The sequence below is a fragment of the Juglans regia genome, chromosome 5, assembly GCF_001411555.2.
Source record: "Juglans regia cultivar Chandler chromosome 5, Walnut 2.0, whole genome shotgun sequence".
Taxonomy (NCBI): domain Eukaryota; kingdom Viridiplantae; phylum Streptophyta; class Magnoliopsida; order Fagales; family Juglandaceae; genus Juglans; species Juglans regia.
This window is the reverse complement of record NC_049905.1, coordinates 21,818,729-21,831,650: the sequence shown is the minus strand read 5'-3', so window position 1 is coordinate 21,831,650 and position 12,922 is coordinate 21,818,729. Positions and strand designations below refer to the sequence as shown.

General features: G+C 33.4%; 1 protein-coding gene across 1 annotated transcript; it reads left to right on the top strand.

Annotated features, from left to right (window-relative positions):
• The first annotated feature begins 343 nt into the window (after positions 1-343).
• LOC108994480 (GATA transcription factor 29-like) lies at positions 344-2,152 on the top strand. The gene is made up of 2 exons (XM_018969702.2): positions 344-641; positions 1,926-2,152. Exons 1-2 carry the CDS (start codon positions 357-359, stop codon positions 2,022-2,024), a joined length of 384 nt encoding a protein of 127 aa, XP_018825247.1. The 5' UTR covers positions 344-356; the 3' UTR covers positions 2,025-2,152.
• The last annotated feature ends 10,770 nt before the right edge of the window (positions 2,153-12,922 follow it).

Genomic DNA, 12,922 nt, shown 5'->3' with positions numbered 1-12,922 from the left:
ACCATTTCAAGCTTCGTATAATGGAGCCTTAATTTTGTCCCAACTCTCATATATAAATATATATATATATATTTCAAATAATTTGGTTGATTTATTCCATTATAAAAATCTAAAATGAGTTTAAAAAAAAAGTAAGACCCGTCATAAAAAAATGAGTTTTTTTAAAGGCTTGTAAGTGTATTAAAGTTGAACGCGTACAAATAATTTTTTCTATTTAAAATTAATGGAAATTTAATTTTTATCTTACGTATATATGTACACTTAAACAGGACACATATCCTTTTGGCATGGCTTCTCATGGAATGGGCAGCACCAACCAGCTGGGTGGACAGATGTATGCAGATCACACCAATCATATGAAAATTAATGATCCATGGTTAGCAAACCCTAATTACATGAATTCAACTGGAGTGCTAGGGCATCATCCCTACAACTACTACAGCAATATCCAGCCACCTCCAGCACCGCAAATGAATGAGTACGTACTGCTCAACCCCTCCTCTAGGACGCTTGGCAATGGCAGCTCGTCTTCAAGGCGTCAATGCAATACCAATTATAATGACCCTAATAAGAGGTGCACCAACTATAACTGTGGCACTAATAACACTCCCATGTGGCGCAAAGGCCCCCTTGGTCCCAAGGTGAGTTATTCTATATATTCTCAAGCTAACTAGTTAGTGTACGTGTTTTTTTTTTTTTTTTTGACAAGACTAACTTTATTCATCTGAAAAAAACTACAAGGCATCATGCTCAATGATACGTGAAACCTGTTCAGGGAATGAGTTCCACCACACCATTAAGTCATGAAGATGCCATGAATATTTAGCCAAACAATCGGCTGCAGCATTGGCCATACGACCTCTATGCTGTATTACAACTTTAGGAAACCTTAGTAACAAATTTCTAATCTCAAGAACTAGACTTCCCCAAATAGACATAGACTCCTCCCCTTTTGTAAGCTCTTGCACAACCGAAAGAGCATCACTTTCCGCTTGAAGGTCATGAATTCCCAAAGGCAAACATAATTGTAGGCCCCTTAGTACTGCTAGCAATTCCACTTCCATAGGATCAATAATCTCATGCTCGGGTTTACTAGCTGTAAAAAGCACTTTCCCAGTTTCATCTCATAGTATCATTCCCACACCAGATCTACCTTGATCATGAATAGAGCCCCATCAACATTTAGCTTTAGACTACCCACAGGTGGGTGGAGCCAGCCACAATGAGGTTTAGAACCCATTTGCTGTTCTGCTATTGCACACTCATATTCCTTTGCAACTGAGAGAGCATGATCTATTGCTTGTTCTGGACCTATCCGCTTATTTTCAAAAATTAATTGGTTTATGCTATACCAAATACCCCAAGCACATAAGAATAGCTTTTCCAATTCCTTAGCTTTGTTCCTTCGAACTACTCTCTCCACAATATGTATAAAATCTGTTTGAACAACATTTTCTTTTAAGAAAGTTAGTGTACGTGTTGAGCAAACAATTCACATCACTTAAATGATATGATCATCATTTGATTTGTAAAATTTAAAATTTAAAATTTATCTTCAAAATAAAATATGTCATTTAAGCATTTTACTGAGAGTCTGTTATCTACACAGGCTTATAAATAAAATTTATATTTAATTAATTAATTTCTTTTATGATGGTTAAAAACAAAGTAGTGATCTTTATGAGAAAATCTATGTTTTTTATAAGTCTTATTTTTTACACACCCAACACACTGACGTTTCTACATGTTTTTATTAATAGAAACAAAATAGAATTATTATATATATATATATATATATATATATCTCTAAATATTATTAATATTTTTGAACATGTAAATCTTTTTATTAAATTCTCTATATCTGATCGCTTCTGTAGAAGCCAGCTGAGGTAGTCAATCTTTTTCTTTTACTTTGTTGCTTTCAGAGCCTTTGCAATGCTTGTGGGATCAAGTATAGAAAGGACGAGGAGAGAAAGAAAGCCAGAGATGCAGCTGAAAGCTCCGGCACAAGCAGTCGGGATTAGGAATGAGAGATCAGAAGATCAAGTCAATGCTCGATCGACGTATTTGACAAGAATATCAGGTTTCAAAATAATTCAGAGTTGGATGAAAGTCTATGGGAAATAACCATATATATATGGCTTTTCCTCATTTTCCGGAATACATTTTGGGATGAAAATACTCATCAAAATGTTTGGTAGCTTTTTGCTGTTTAGAATAAGAACATGGACGAATGTCATGATATTAATATTGGGTAGTTTAATTCCCAATTTTTCTATCTCGGCCTTTGATCTGAATCCAATTTGTCAAGTAGTACCATGCGGTTTTTTCTAATCGATCGGTACCAGATGATCAATATCACAACAAAAAATCTGAAAGTGAAAATCTTAAGACAAAAACGAACTCTGAGGGTACGTTAGTCTAGATAATCAAATCAAGATTATCCTAATCAAGATATTTATTTTATTTATTTATTATTATTATTATTTTTATCAAAATAGATACCGTATCTCATTCATCTCTATACAATTTCCTATCAATAAGAACCTATGCTTTGGTTGTCGTTGGCTTGTTATCATAGTCCAATATATATATAACTTATTATTTAAAAACTTAAGCTTCCAGAGTTTTTTTTGTTTTTAGGAAGAGGATGGTACCCCAATTTTATTGATAGCATTTACTTATGACGGATGAATACCGTGATTACATCTGTATACATGTGGGTTACATATAATCATAAAATCCAAACCAGGCATCAAACTAAAATATAGAATAACTCAAACACCATACAATATACTAAAATAAGCATATAAATCAAAAGCAAAATATAATACATACCTTAAAAATTCAACTAAATCTAAATAATAGAACGGTACCCTAGTTTTATTGATAACCCTTACTTGTAGCAAAAAAAAATACTTTATACAAAGAAGCGTGAGGGGGTTACATAAAATCTCAAAACTAGGCTTCTATATAAATATATATATATATATATATATATATAAATGTTAACGTCGTGTTTCACACACCTTTGAGCCAGACTCTAACAACTCAGATTTTTGGAAATGGGCCTGCAAAAGATGAAGAGAAGTGCAACTTGGAGAGGGTGGCCTAGGGGTCGGGTAACCTTTGATTCCAAAGTCAGTAAATATTCTTGGATGTTTGTAAAGAAGTAAAAGATTTTAGCGATTAGAGGGATATATTCTCGTACATGAGATCTGCTATTTATACTATAAGTCTGAGGGGAACAGATCGTGCCTGCCTCCATGAAGCCATTAATATGGCGTGTTGCCCGAGTAGTGGAGCCACAAATGTGGCGTGGTTCTCCGACCTCCTTCTCTTAGATTGTCTTTTTCATGGTCCTTTGATATCTTTTTTGTTAGTAGATCAAAGACTTCCCTGCATATTACGCCTACTATGTAGGTGGACACTTGAGGGTTGGACACTACTCAAGGGGCTTTCAGATAGACAAGTCTCATCCCTTGTAGCACCATTCCTCCTGCAGATTATGTCCAAAGGATTTTTCCTGTGGTCCGAGTTGGGAAATATTTACCCTAGGCTGGGCCCTTGGTCTTACTTCTCTTTCATCCATGGGTTTCTTGGGCTTAGCAGAGGAAAATCCCCTTACATATACATATACATATATATATATATATATAAATACACACACTCGTAACAAAAACTAGTATAATCAGATTAGACTAAAAGTTTAATGCTGAAAGGAAGAAATACTGCATGGATCATAGAAAAAAGACCAACCATGAGTTTAGATAATTCAAAACCGGAGGAGAAACTAACTGTGTTAAGCATGGTTTTCTGCCAAAGTGTTCACTTCTTTGTAAATATGATATTTGGAATGTCATCCTAATGTTAGAATAATATCAAGGGGTTGGAAATTATTATTAAGGTGGAGTTTGGATAATGAGATGAGATGAGATTTTTTTTTTTTATAAGAAACATGACTTCCATTAATAATAAGAGATTACAGACATTTATCAAGCCAAAGGACTTGAGAAAGAAAGTTTGGAATACAATCCCACCACATAGCAATATCATCAACATTAATCGCATAATGCGCTAAACAGTGCACTGCCCTATTTCCTTCTCTATGAGCATAGACAAAATTACACTCAATGAAATGCTTGGAAAGTAATTTAATCTCACTATATAACTGCCCAAGCAGGGAGTCTTCCATGGAGTGACGTTGCAGTGCCTCAACTACTAACAAGCAATCCGATTCAACTTGGATGTTTGCAATGCCCATACTAGAACATAACTGTAGCCTTCTGAAAACAGCAGTTAGTTTAATAACTTATGATTCCTCAACCTCGTGTTCAAGCTTGCTGGCAGCCATTAAAACATTACCCTGGTCATCAAGTAAGATGCAGCCCATACCAGATTTTCCCACCTCTAAAAATAGCCCCATCCATATTTAACTTTAAAAAACCTGTTGATGGATTTCCAACTAAAATGTTTATTCAACTGGAACTTAGGCAGGGTTCTTACCTCTTTATAGTTTCTGAGCAAACTCAAAGCATTGGCAGCTACATTTCTTGGAATTAACATGACATGTTTATGAACCATTTTGTTACGCCTATACCAAAAACTCCATGCCAATGCAAAGAACATAGGCAGTTTATCATTGAAGGCCCCTTGATAGAGAGATAAAACAACATCAAAGAGTCTCATATCAGCATCAAAATTCACTTATGGCAAGATCTCCTTCCAAGTATTCTGTAAATAGCTACAATTTATCAAAACATGATTGAGGTCTTCACACTGAAAACCACAAAACCCACACTGAACTTTTGTAAGTACTTTCCTCTTTAATAGATTAGTTTTTGAGGGTAGGCCTTCTTTGCAAGCACGCCAAGCGAAAATTTTAATTTTACTCGGCATTGGCATCTTACAAATTGTAGGATGAGATGGTTTGCAAGCACGCCAAGAGATGATATGGTTTTAGATGAAAATTGAATAAAATATTGTTAGAATATTATTTTTTTATATTATTATTGTTTTGGTATTTGAAAAAGTTGAATTGTTCATTATATTTTGTGTGAAAATTTGAAAAAAAATTATTAATGATGAGATGAGATGGGTTAAATGTAGTACTGATTCTTGAATCCAAACTGGGCCTAAGTCAATTAACAGCATGACGAGAATCAGATTCGACAATAAGTTTAGTAATGCTAAGATGGTAACATAAAACAAGATCCATCTTTGGAGTAGATAATTCGGTAAAAGTATTGGTACCCAAACTCAAAAAGCAAGAGAAACAAAAAATGACAGGACCATATATCATAAGAACGTAAAACTCCCTCAGAACTTGCTGGCCTAGAGTTACCTTTAGAGGCCCCAATCAATGTTTAACTTAAGTGGACCAAGAGGGGGAGGAAACCACTTTACCAAGAAATGCATTTTAGACTAACAGTAGTAATTGTTGAAAAATAATTCAACATTAGCTGTGGATAAGGTCTTGGGCATGTTTATAAGTAATGAACAATCCTCTCTTATTGAACCGGTTTTATGAGATGAGTTAGGTCTATGAATTTCTTCATGGGATCAGAGCCTACCACAGGACGAATGTGGGCCACACTACTTACCCCGTGACAAGAACCAGAAAAAATACTGGCCTGCACGTGAGGGAGGGTGTTGAGAAATAATCACACATTGACTGTGGACAAGGTCTTGGGCATGTTTATAAGCAATGAGCAATCATCTCTTATTGAACCGGTTTTATGAGATGAGTTAGGTCCATGAATTTCTTCAGTAATAACATAAGTATGAAGAGATCTCAGACTTAATAGTATTAGAGTCGGAGATAAGATCAATCTTAGGCTTAAAAATGGCCTGGCCGGGTTAAAATCTTTCAACCAGAATCTAACCATATCATGAATGGTGGCAATGGAATTAGGCCGAATGTCCTCAGCTCTATTATGAGCAAGCCAAACTTTTCAAAATATGTGAGTCGGAATTAACGGAGCAATTAAACGGAATTGCATGTCTTATTGATCTCTTTGCCTTCTCTCTCGGCCATGCATTATTTGGTACGAGTCTTCATACTTTATTTGAATTTTTTCTGAAGTCTTTGATAATTAATGTTTTAGTTATGGTTTGAGTAGTGCTACATGCCCGTACATATCATTTTACGTACAATATTATATGTATTGATTGACAGTCCAATTTTATCATTATTTTCTTTTTGAATTTAAAATTCTAAAATTTAAATTTTTAATTCTTTCTAATAGCCGACACGTGACACGTCAACACGTAAAGTTATATAAATAAAATTGTAAGTATAGATAAAATTTTCCTTTTGATTAATCCCTCTTGCTTGTACATGTACCGTACAATTAATTACTCTCTAAAAGAGTAAACTGAGAAATTAAAAACACGTGCAATACGTTCATATAAGTTCGTGGATGACCACATATGTTTTGTCAAATAAATAGAGTACGTATAATATATATGTAAGAGACTTATAATTAATTGTGTTGGTATATATATAATATATTTTTTATTAATACATGAATTAATTATTACTTATTAGGAAAAAATTATAGTACTGTTCGAGAAAATATTCTGTATTTTCATGTTATATATCAATTGGCCGGGCAGTCTGAAACTCTGAATTAAATTAAATTAAGTCCCAAATGTCATGATCTCGCTCTAAATTCTCAATCGATCTCATGATTATATATAAATTACTGTACGTACGAATTAGATGCAGGATGATTATTTGAGTATCTTATTTTGTCCTTTTAATGCAGTCTAATTAATTAATTAATTATCTGGTTAATTAAAAGGAAGTTAAAAATGTTTGATGATAGTTCTCATGTACGTCCGGTCCATTAGTTGGCCGCCAATATTTAAAAGGCAATAATTAATATTTGAACTTTAATCCTAATTCACTGGTTGATCAGAAGTACTACCATAACCATGTCAATTAAATTTATTCGATCTATCAGCTTGTACGTACGTACGTACGTACATACATACATACATACATGATGTACGTGTTGGGTTATTTTATTGAGAAAATATAGTCCAACAGTCATCAGCGCGCGCATGAGCTTGATACGTTATAATATATGTACTAGCTAGTACTACGTACTGTCATATTCCACCAAGTTGATATGCGCGTAAAACCTAATAATTAGACTACTTTGGAGATGAAAAATGATGCAAATATATATTGGAAGGCAATAATAATCAAGTTGAATTGTGTTCATGGTTCAAACTTGCCTAAAGGGACCAAGCATGCATGCAGTATCAATATGTGGGTGATCCTAAGCTAGCCAGCCATGATCTAATATTTTTTTATATATACTGAATGACCGCCTGATCTATAAATTCAATATATAGAAGAGTAAAAATGACAAATCACATATTAGTTAAGTAGAAATGCGTAATGTATTGCTTTATTGTAGCATTTCTCATTAATAATAAGCAAGATAATCATCAACATATATAGTTATTGAGCTTTGTTTTGGCCTGATCATCGAAGTCGACTTGTTATTCTTCTTCACACAGCTTTGTGACTGGATTTTCAAATGCTCGATCTCCTCATAAAATATTTTACAATATCTAGTACTCTTCATCTATCTTTTGCCTTGTTCAATATATGTTTTTGAGAAATAATATTTGTAATTATAGAGTACGCAAACGCCATACACTCATTTTGAGAAAAGTACGTAAATATGAGACATACATGAGAAAAAAGTTGGGCTCTGACTCCAACGAAGTCGGAAAGCCCAACTCTGAACTTCGACAAAGAGTCAGAGTCGAAGTTGGATTCCAACTCCGATCAGGAGCGGACTTTGATTCTAATCGGAGCTGTCAGAGTCAGAGTCGGAGCATCGGAGTCACATAGTGAGAGAGACAAAGAGAGATGGCTCAGTCAACCACCACCGCCGAACATTGACATTGTCGACGGCGACGCTGCTAAAACCATCATGATGATATTTAGTAAGGAGCCTCAAGAAGGAGGAGTGTGTCATCCTTAGAAGATGACTCGGTAAAAGCATAAAGAAAATGTGAGGAGACTTTGTGTAGTATGAGTTGAAATGGATGACGAAGATGGAGAAATACCTTCTAATAAACCGCTCAAGGAGCTCGAATACTGAGAAACCCGATCTTTGTGTATGCGCACGCACACTGTATCCGAATCAAATAAATAAAGCCGTTATTGATGAAAAAGTTAAGCCGTTGATGAAAAAGAATGAGCGGTTGGATTGGTATACTAACACTCACGGGCCTATAAAACTAGACATGTACAATTACCCTAGAACCAAAAATCTTTAAAAAGAAAAAAAGCAAAAACGACTGTAATTTTAACCCAAAGCATGAAAGCACATAAAATGCAAAGTTGATAAAGTTGGTTGAGAAGGACAACTGGTTCAGATAAAAAGCAACCTTGATAAAAAGCACATATATATATATATATATATATACATATTAATAACTAACTTATACTCATTTTAACCCATGATCTCTCAGCTTCCTAATTCTTTTGCCTTTTTAATACCTATATATACGTCTTGATCTGCTCTCAAACGCTATGAAAGAAATGCTTCTAATCGAGCTCGATCGATCAAACCATTTCCAAATTCAGCTTGGCTTTTGTTTGTAAAAACACAGAAACTTGCAAATCATGCAGTTCATGATATTGTTTTGAGTAACATATTGTTTTTTATGTTCTGTACTGTCATTGTTCAAATTTTTTTCCCCCATGAACTCAAACATTAATTATTAAGTTTTCCTGAGAAAAAGAAAAAGGAAGCAAACATAATAAAGTAAGATGATGTGAAAACAGTACATTATAATTAAGCAGATAGTGGAGTCCAGATCATGACACCCATCATCATCTAATTTTGTGCCGTTTTTCTGATTCCACGTCATGTGCTTACCTTCTTATGGAAATTTGGAACGGCTGAACGGGCATCGATTGAATTACATGGTCAGAAATAGACGCATCATATTCAATGATACATTTAGAGTTCAACCACATTTAGTGCACAACAATTTGTTCACAAAATCATTTTTTTTAGAGGAGTGAGCTGAGCGGGACTTGTATATCTTATTCTATAAGAAATGATTCAAGGTTTTCACAAGATATGTTCTACAAATTCGGCCATTTCATATATAATTTATTACAATTGACCTTAAGGTTAATTCTAGTGTTTCCCTTCATTTCCATATCATAATACAATATACATACATGTACATACATATATATATATATATATATATATATATATATATATTTAGCTTGTCAAACCACTATCTATCTAAAAAAGCTAGCAATATTGCTCCAATACTCTCCAATGGTCAGCAATGGCTCCTAGTAATTCAATATTATCCGGATAAAATGTTATTTGAAGGTGACTCTTTGCAAGTGGTAATTAATGGATTAAGGAAAAAGGTAGTTTTATATGTATTTGCAATTTTACTTACAAGATTCATTTTATTAAGGGTGATACCCGTATGGTCGCACCCCGCCCCGCTCCATGCGAGGTAGGGGTTTTGTAACCCCACCTTGGTGCCAGGAGGTGGGATCAAAGCCATCTCCCGCCCAAACCACAATTCATTGGGTTTAAAAATTATTTTTTCGTCTAAAAAAATTTTTTAGACCCAAATTATAATATAATTTAAATTATATTAAAATTTATAAATACAAAAAGAATTTAAACTCGTTAAAGTTGTATTTTGTATTACCTTGACCTCTTAGGCCAATCTTTATATAGGAGGGTAAGGCGCGCAATACGATAATAAGTCACACATTGCTTAAGTATGACTATTGTTTTACCTGGGCGTCCTATATAAATGTTGGCTTAGAGCACTCTCAATGGATTAGCTAAAACCAAACCTCACTTTTAGCTAATATGAGATGAATTTGACTTTGGCTATTTCATTCACATCAAATTCTCACATTGGATTATTTATTTTTTCATTATATAACAATAAAATAATATGAGATGAATTTGACTTATACTATTATATTCACATCAAATATCCAAATTGAATTATTTATTTATTCATTATATAGTAATAAAATAATATTAATTTTAAAAAATAATTAATTTTTTAATTATTAATTTATTTAATTTTATCATATTTTACCATTTTACTTATTATATGATTATATGTTAATTAATAGTCATATTCTAATTTATTTAATTGGTTAATAGACATATACTACATATATGTAGTATATTTTGATGAACTATATAGTTCATCAAAATATGGGCACTTGATGCAGGATAGCGTGCACACACAAAAGTGATAATAAAATAAAATAAATACAAAAGTAAAAAAGAATTAAAACATGCCCAAAAGAAGGTACCAGGAGAGGGAGAGTTATAAAAGAAATAATAAAATAAAGTTTTGGTGGTTCTACAGTATACATCAAATTTGATTTTACTTTTAGAATTACTGTTGCTAAAAGTTACTGTAGTTACCCTTTGCCTAATCTAATGTGGACGGTTTTGTTGTCCTAATAGCTAAAAAGTACATTTATTTTACATTTAGCTATTTCATTGAAAATGCTCTTAGGAGGCCAAGGCAATCTCAGTTAAAAAAATGATTTGTACAAGCCTCAAATAGATAAGCTTCATACAAACCTTTGTAAAAAAGTAGACTCCATCTTAAAAAGGAAAATTTTTATTGCAGTCCCCAATCGGAAACTGCATTGCAGGCTTAATGAAATGTAGTGTTTCATTGAAGGAAATTAAACTGCAACCCCCCCCCCCCCTTCTAAGTTACCTTCCGAATCCCTCCCCTTCTGAACATCCTTCCCCTTCGAGTGTCACAGTGTCCCAAGTTTATCTCCACCAATCTGTTGTCGTCGTTGTCGCTGTTTTATCCATCATTTACCTTGCATTTACTTCCTTCTTCTGGTAATGCTGAAGATGAAAAGCAAGCATGTTGTAGGGATCATCACCAAAAAGACAAAAAGTAACTCGTTGTTTTCTTTTGATCATCTGTTTCACTTTTTGTTTATTTCAATAATAACACATATTAAGTCATAATGGGTTGATAGCAGATCAGCTAAAAATTACTAGCTAAGTCTAATAATAATTTTTTATTATTATAGTAGATCAACTTGGACACAAAGATGCGTAAGACTCCAAACTTTTGGAAAGAAAACAACGACGCAACGCGTAAGACACCAAATATGTGTAAGACAGCAGATATTAACCAAAATATGTGGAAAACACCAAAAATCGAAAAAAAAAAACTTTCAGTATGTGACTCCATCGATGGTGAAGGTGGTTGTTCCGTCAATGGTGGAAGAGATTGGATTGTGGTGGTTGATGATGGTGGAGATTTGGTCAGGGCCGTGAGGCGTGTTGCAGAAGGAGAGATTCAAATGTTTTCGTCTTTTTTGCTTTAGACTGAATATAAGGGTAATGTGGCCATTTCTTGCTGTAAAATGGGGTCAGTTTAGTCATTTACACGTTGGGACTGCAATACAGTCCTCTGTATATAGCATCGCTCCCTTAAAAAAGTGTAAAAAAAATTATTATTTATTAGTTGGATCCATTGCTTTACAAAATGTTTGTATGAGGTTTGTCTATTTGAGACTTGTATCTAGCATTACTCATCCAGTAACTTGAATACAATTTCAAGTTTTCAACAAGTTGTATATATCTATATACAATATATTTATTTAATAAATATTTATAAAAAAATTAAATTAAATTTTTTATATTAAGAGAGGTAGAGCGGCCCTATGGCGCGGGGGCGGGGCGGTGCAGGATAGCTCGCCCACCCCTACATTTTATCAATTTTCTTTTTAAATTCAAAATTTGAATTTCAAATTTTATAATTTTGAGCATATCAATAGCTCACACTTTAACATGTATTGTTATTTAAGTAAAAATTATAAGTACTAATAACATTTTCCTTAATTATATCAATCCATTCACCTATAAAACTTTGAGTCCAATGGTTTGTAAATATATAATAACACGTACAGATTCTTACAAGCATTAAGGAGTGAAATAAGGAACTGCAACGTTGACAATTGAATGATTTTAGCTAGGGAGTGCTAAGTTGGACTAGGGATGCAGTTGGTATTTTTGAAATGCTGATCTGCAACAGATTCTTGCCGTGATGTAGGCCGATTTGCTAGCCGTTGCTGACCATTGGAGAGTATTGCTAGCCTTTTTTTCTTTGGAAAAAAAACAATATATACATTCATTGATTAAACATCAATCAATAAAAAATTCTATTATCAAGCTTGTGTGTAGATCACACTTAATAAAGTAATTATATGACTAATTTAATTTGAAAGATAAATTTTAAAATTTAAATTTTACATATCAAATCTTACTATTTAAATTATGTAGATTAATAGTTAATTCTACAAACTGACTTGAAAATAAAATAGTGATGTAAATCAATGGTATGTTTTACACACTGATTTAAAAGTAGAATAACTCAACAATAGATCATTGAATTCATAATGGAGATCGTTCCATGTTCACACGTGGACAAGATAGATTAAGAGCAAGTTTTGCTAAATAGTGAGCTGTTCATGATCAATTGGTCTCCCTGCTTGTAAGCTTTTGTCTGATCAGTCGTTTTAAACCATATTGTTATGTAGGTATCACAACGAGTTATGTAATAAACAATACAACACGTATTGTTATGCATGGGTAATCGATGCATGTTGTTTATTTAATATGTATTACAAATCACAACGCATGCTTCGATCTTTAAAAGAATACCAAAAAGCAATAGCACGAAAAACAAACATTTCGTATTGCATTTACAAAAAACCAGCTTACAAGTTTACAATATTAATTCAAAGCACAGCTAGACCATCAAATTAGGTCAACCATATGTCAGAAAATGGTCAGCTTCCTTATTGCATGCGAAATGTTCACCCTAGCTAAAACGTCAGATCACACGCAGA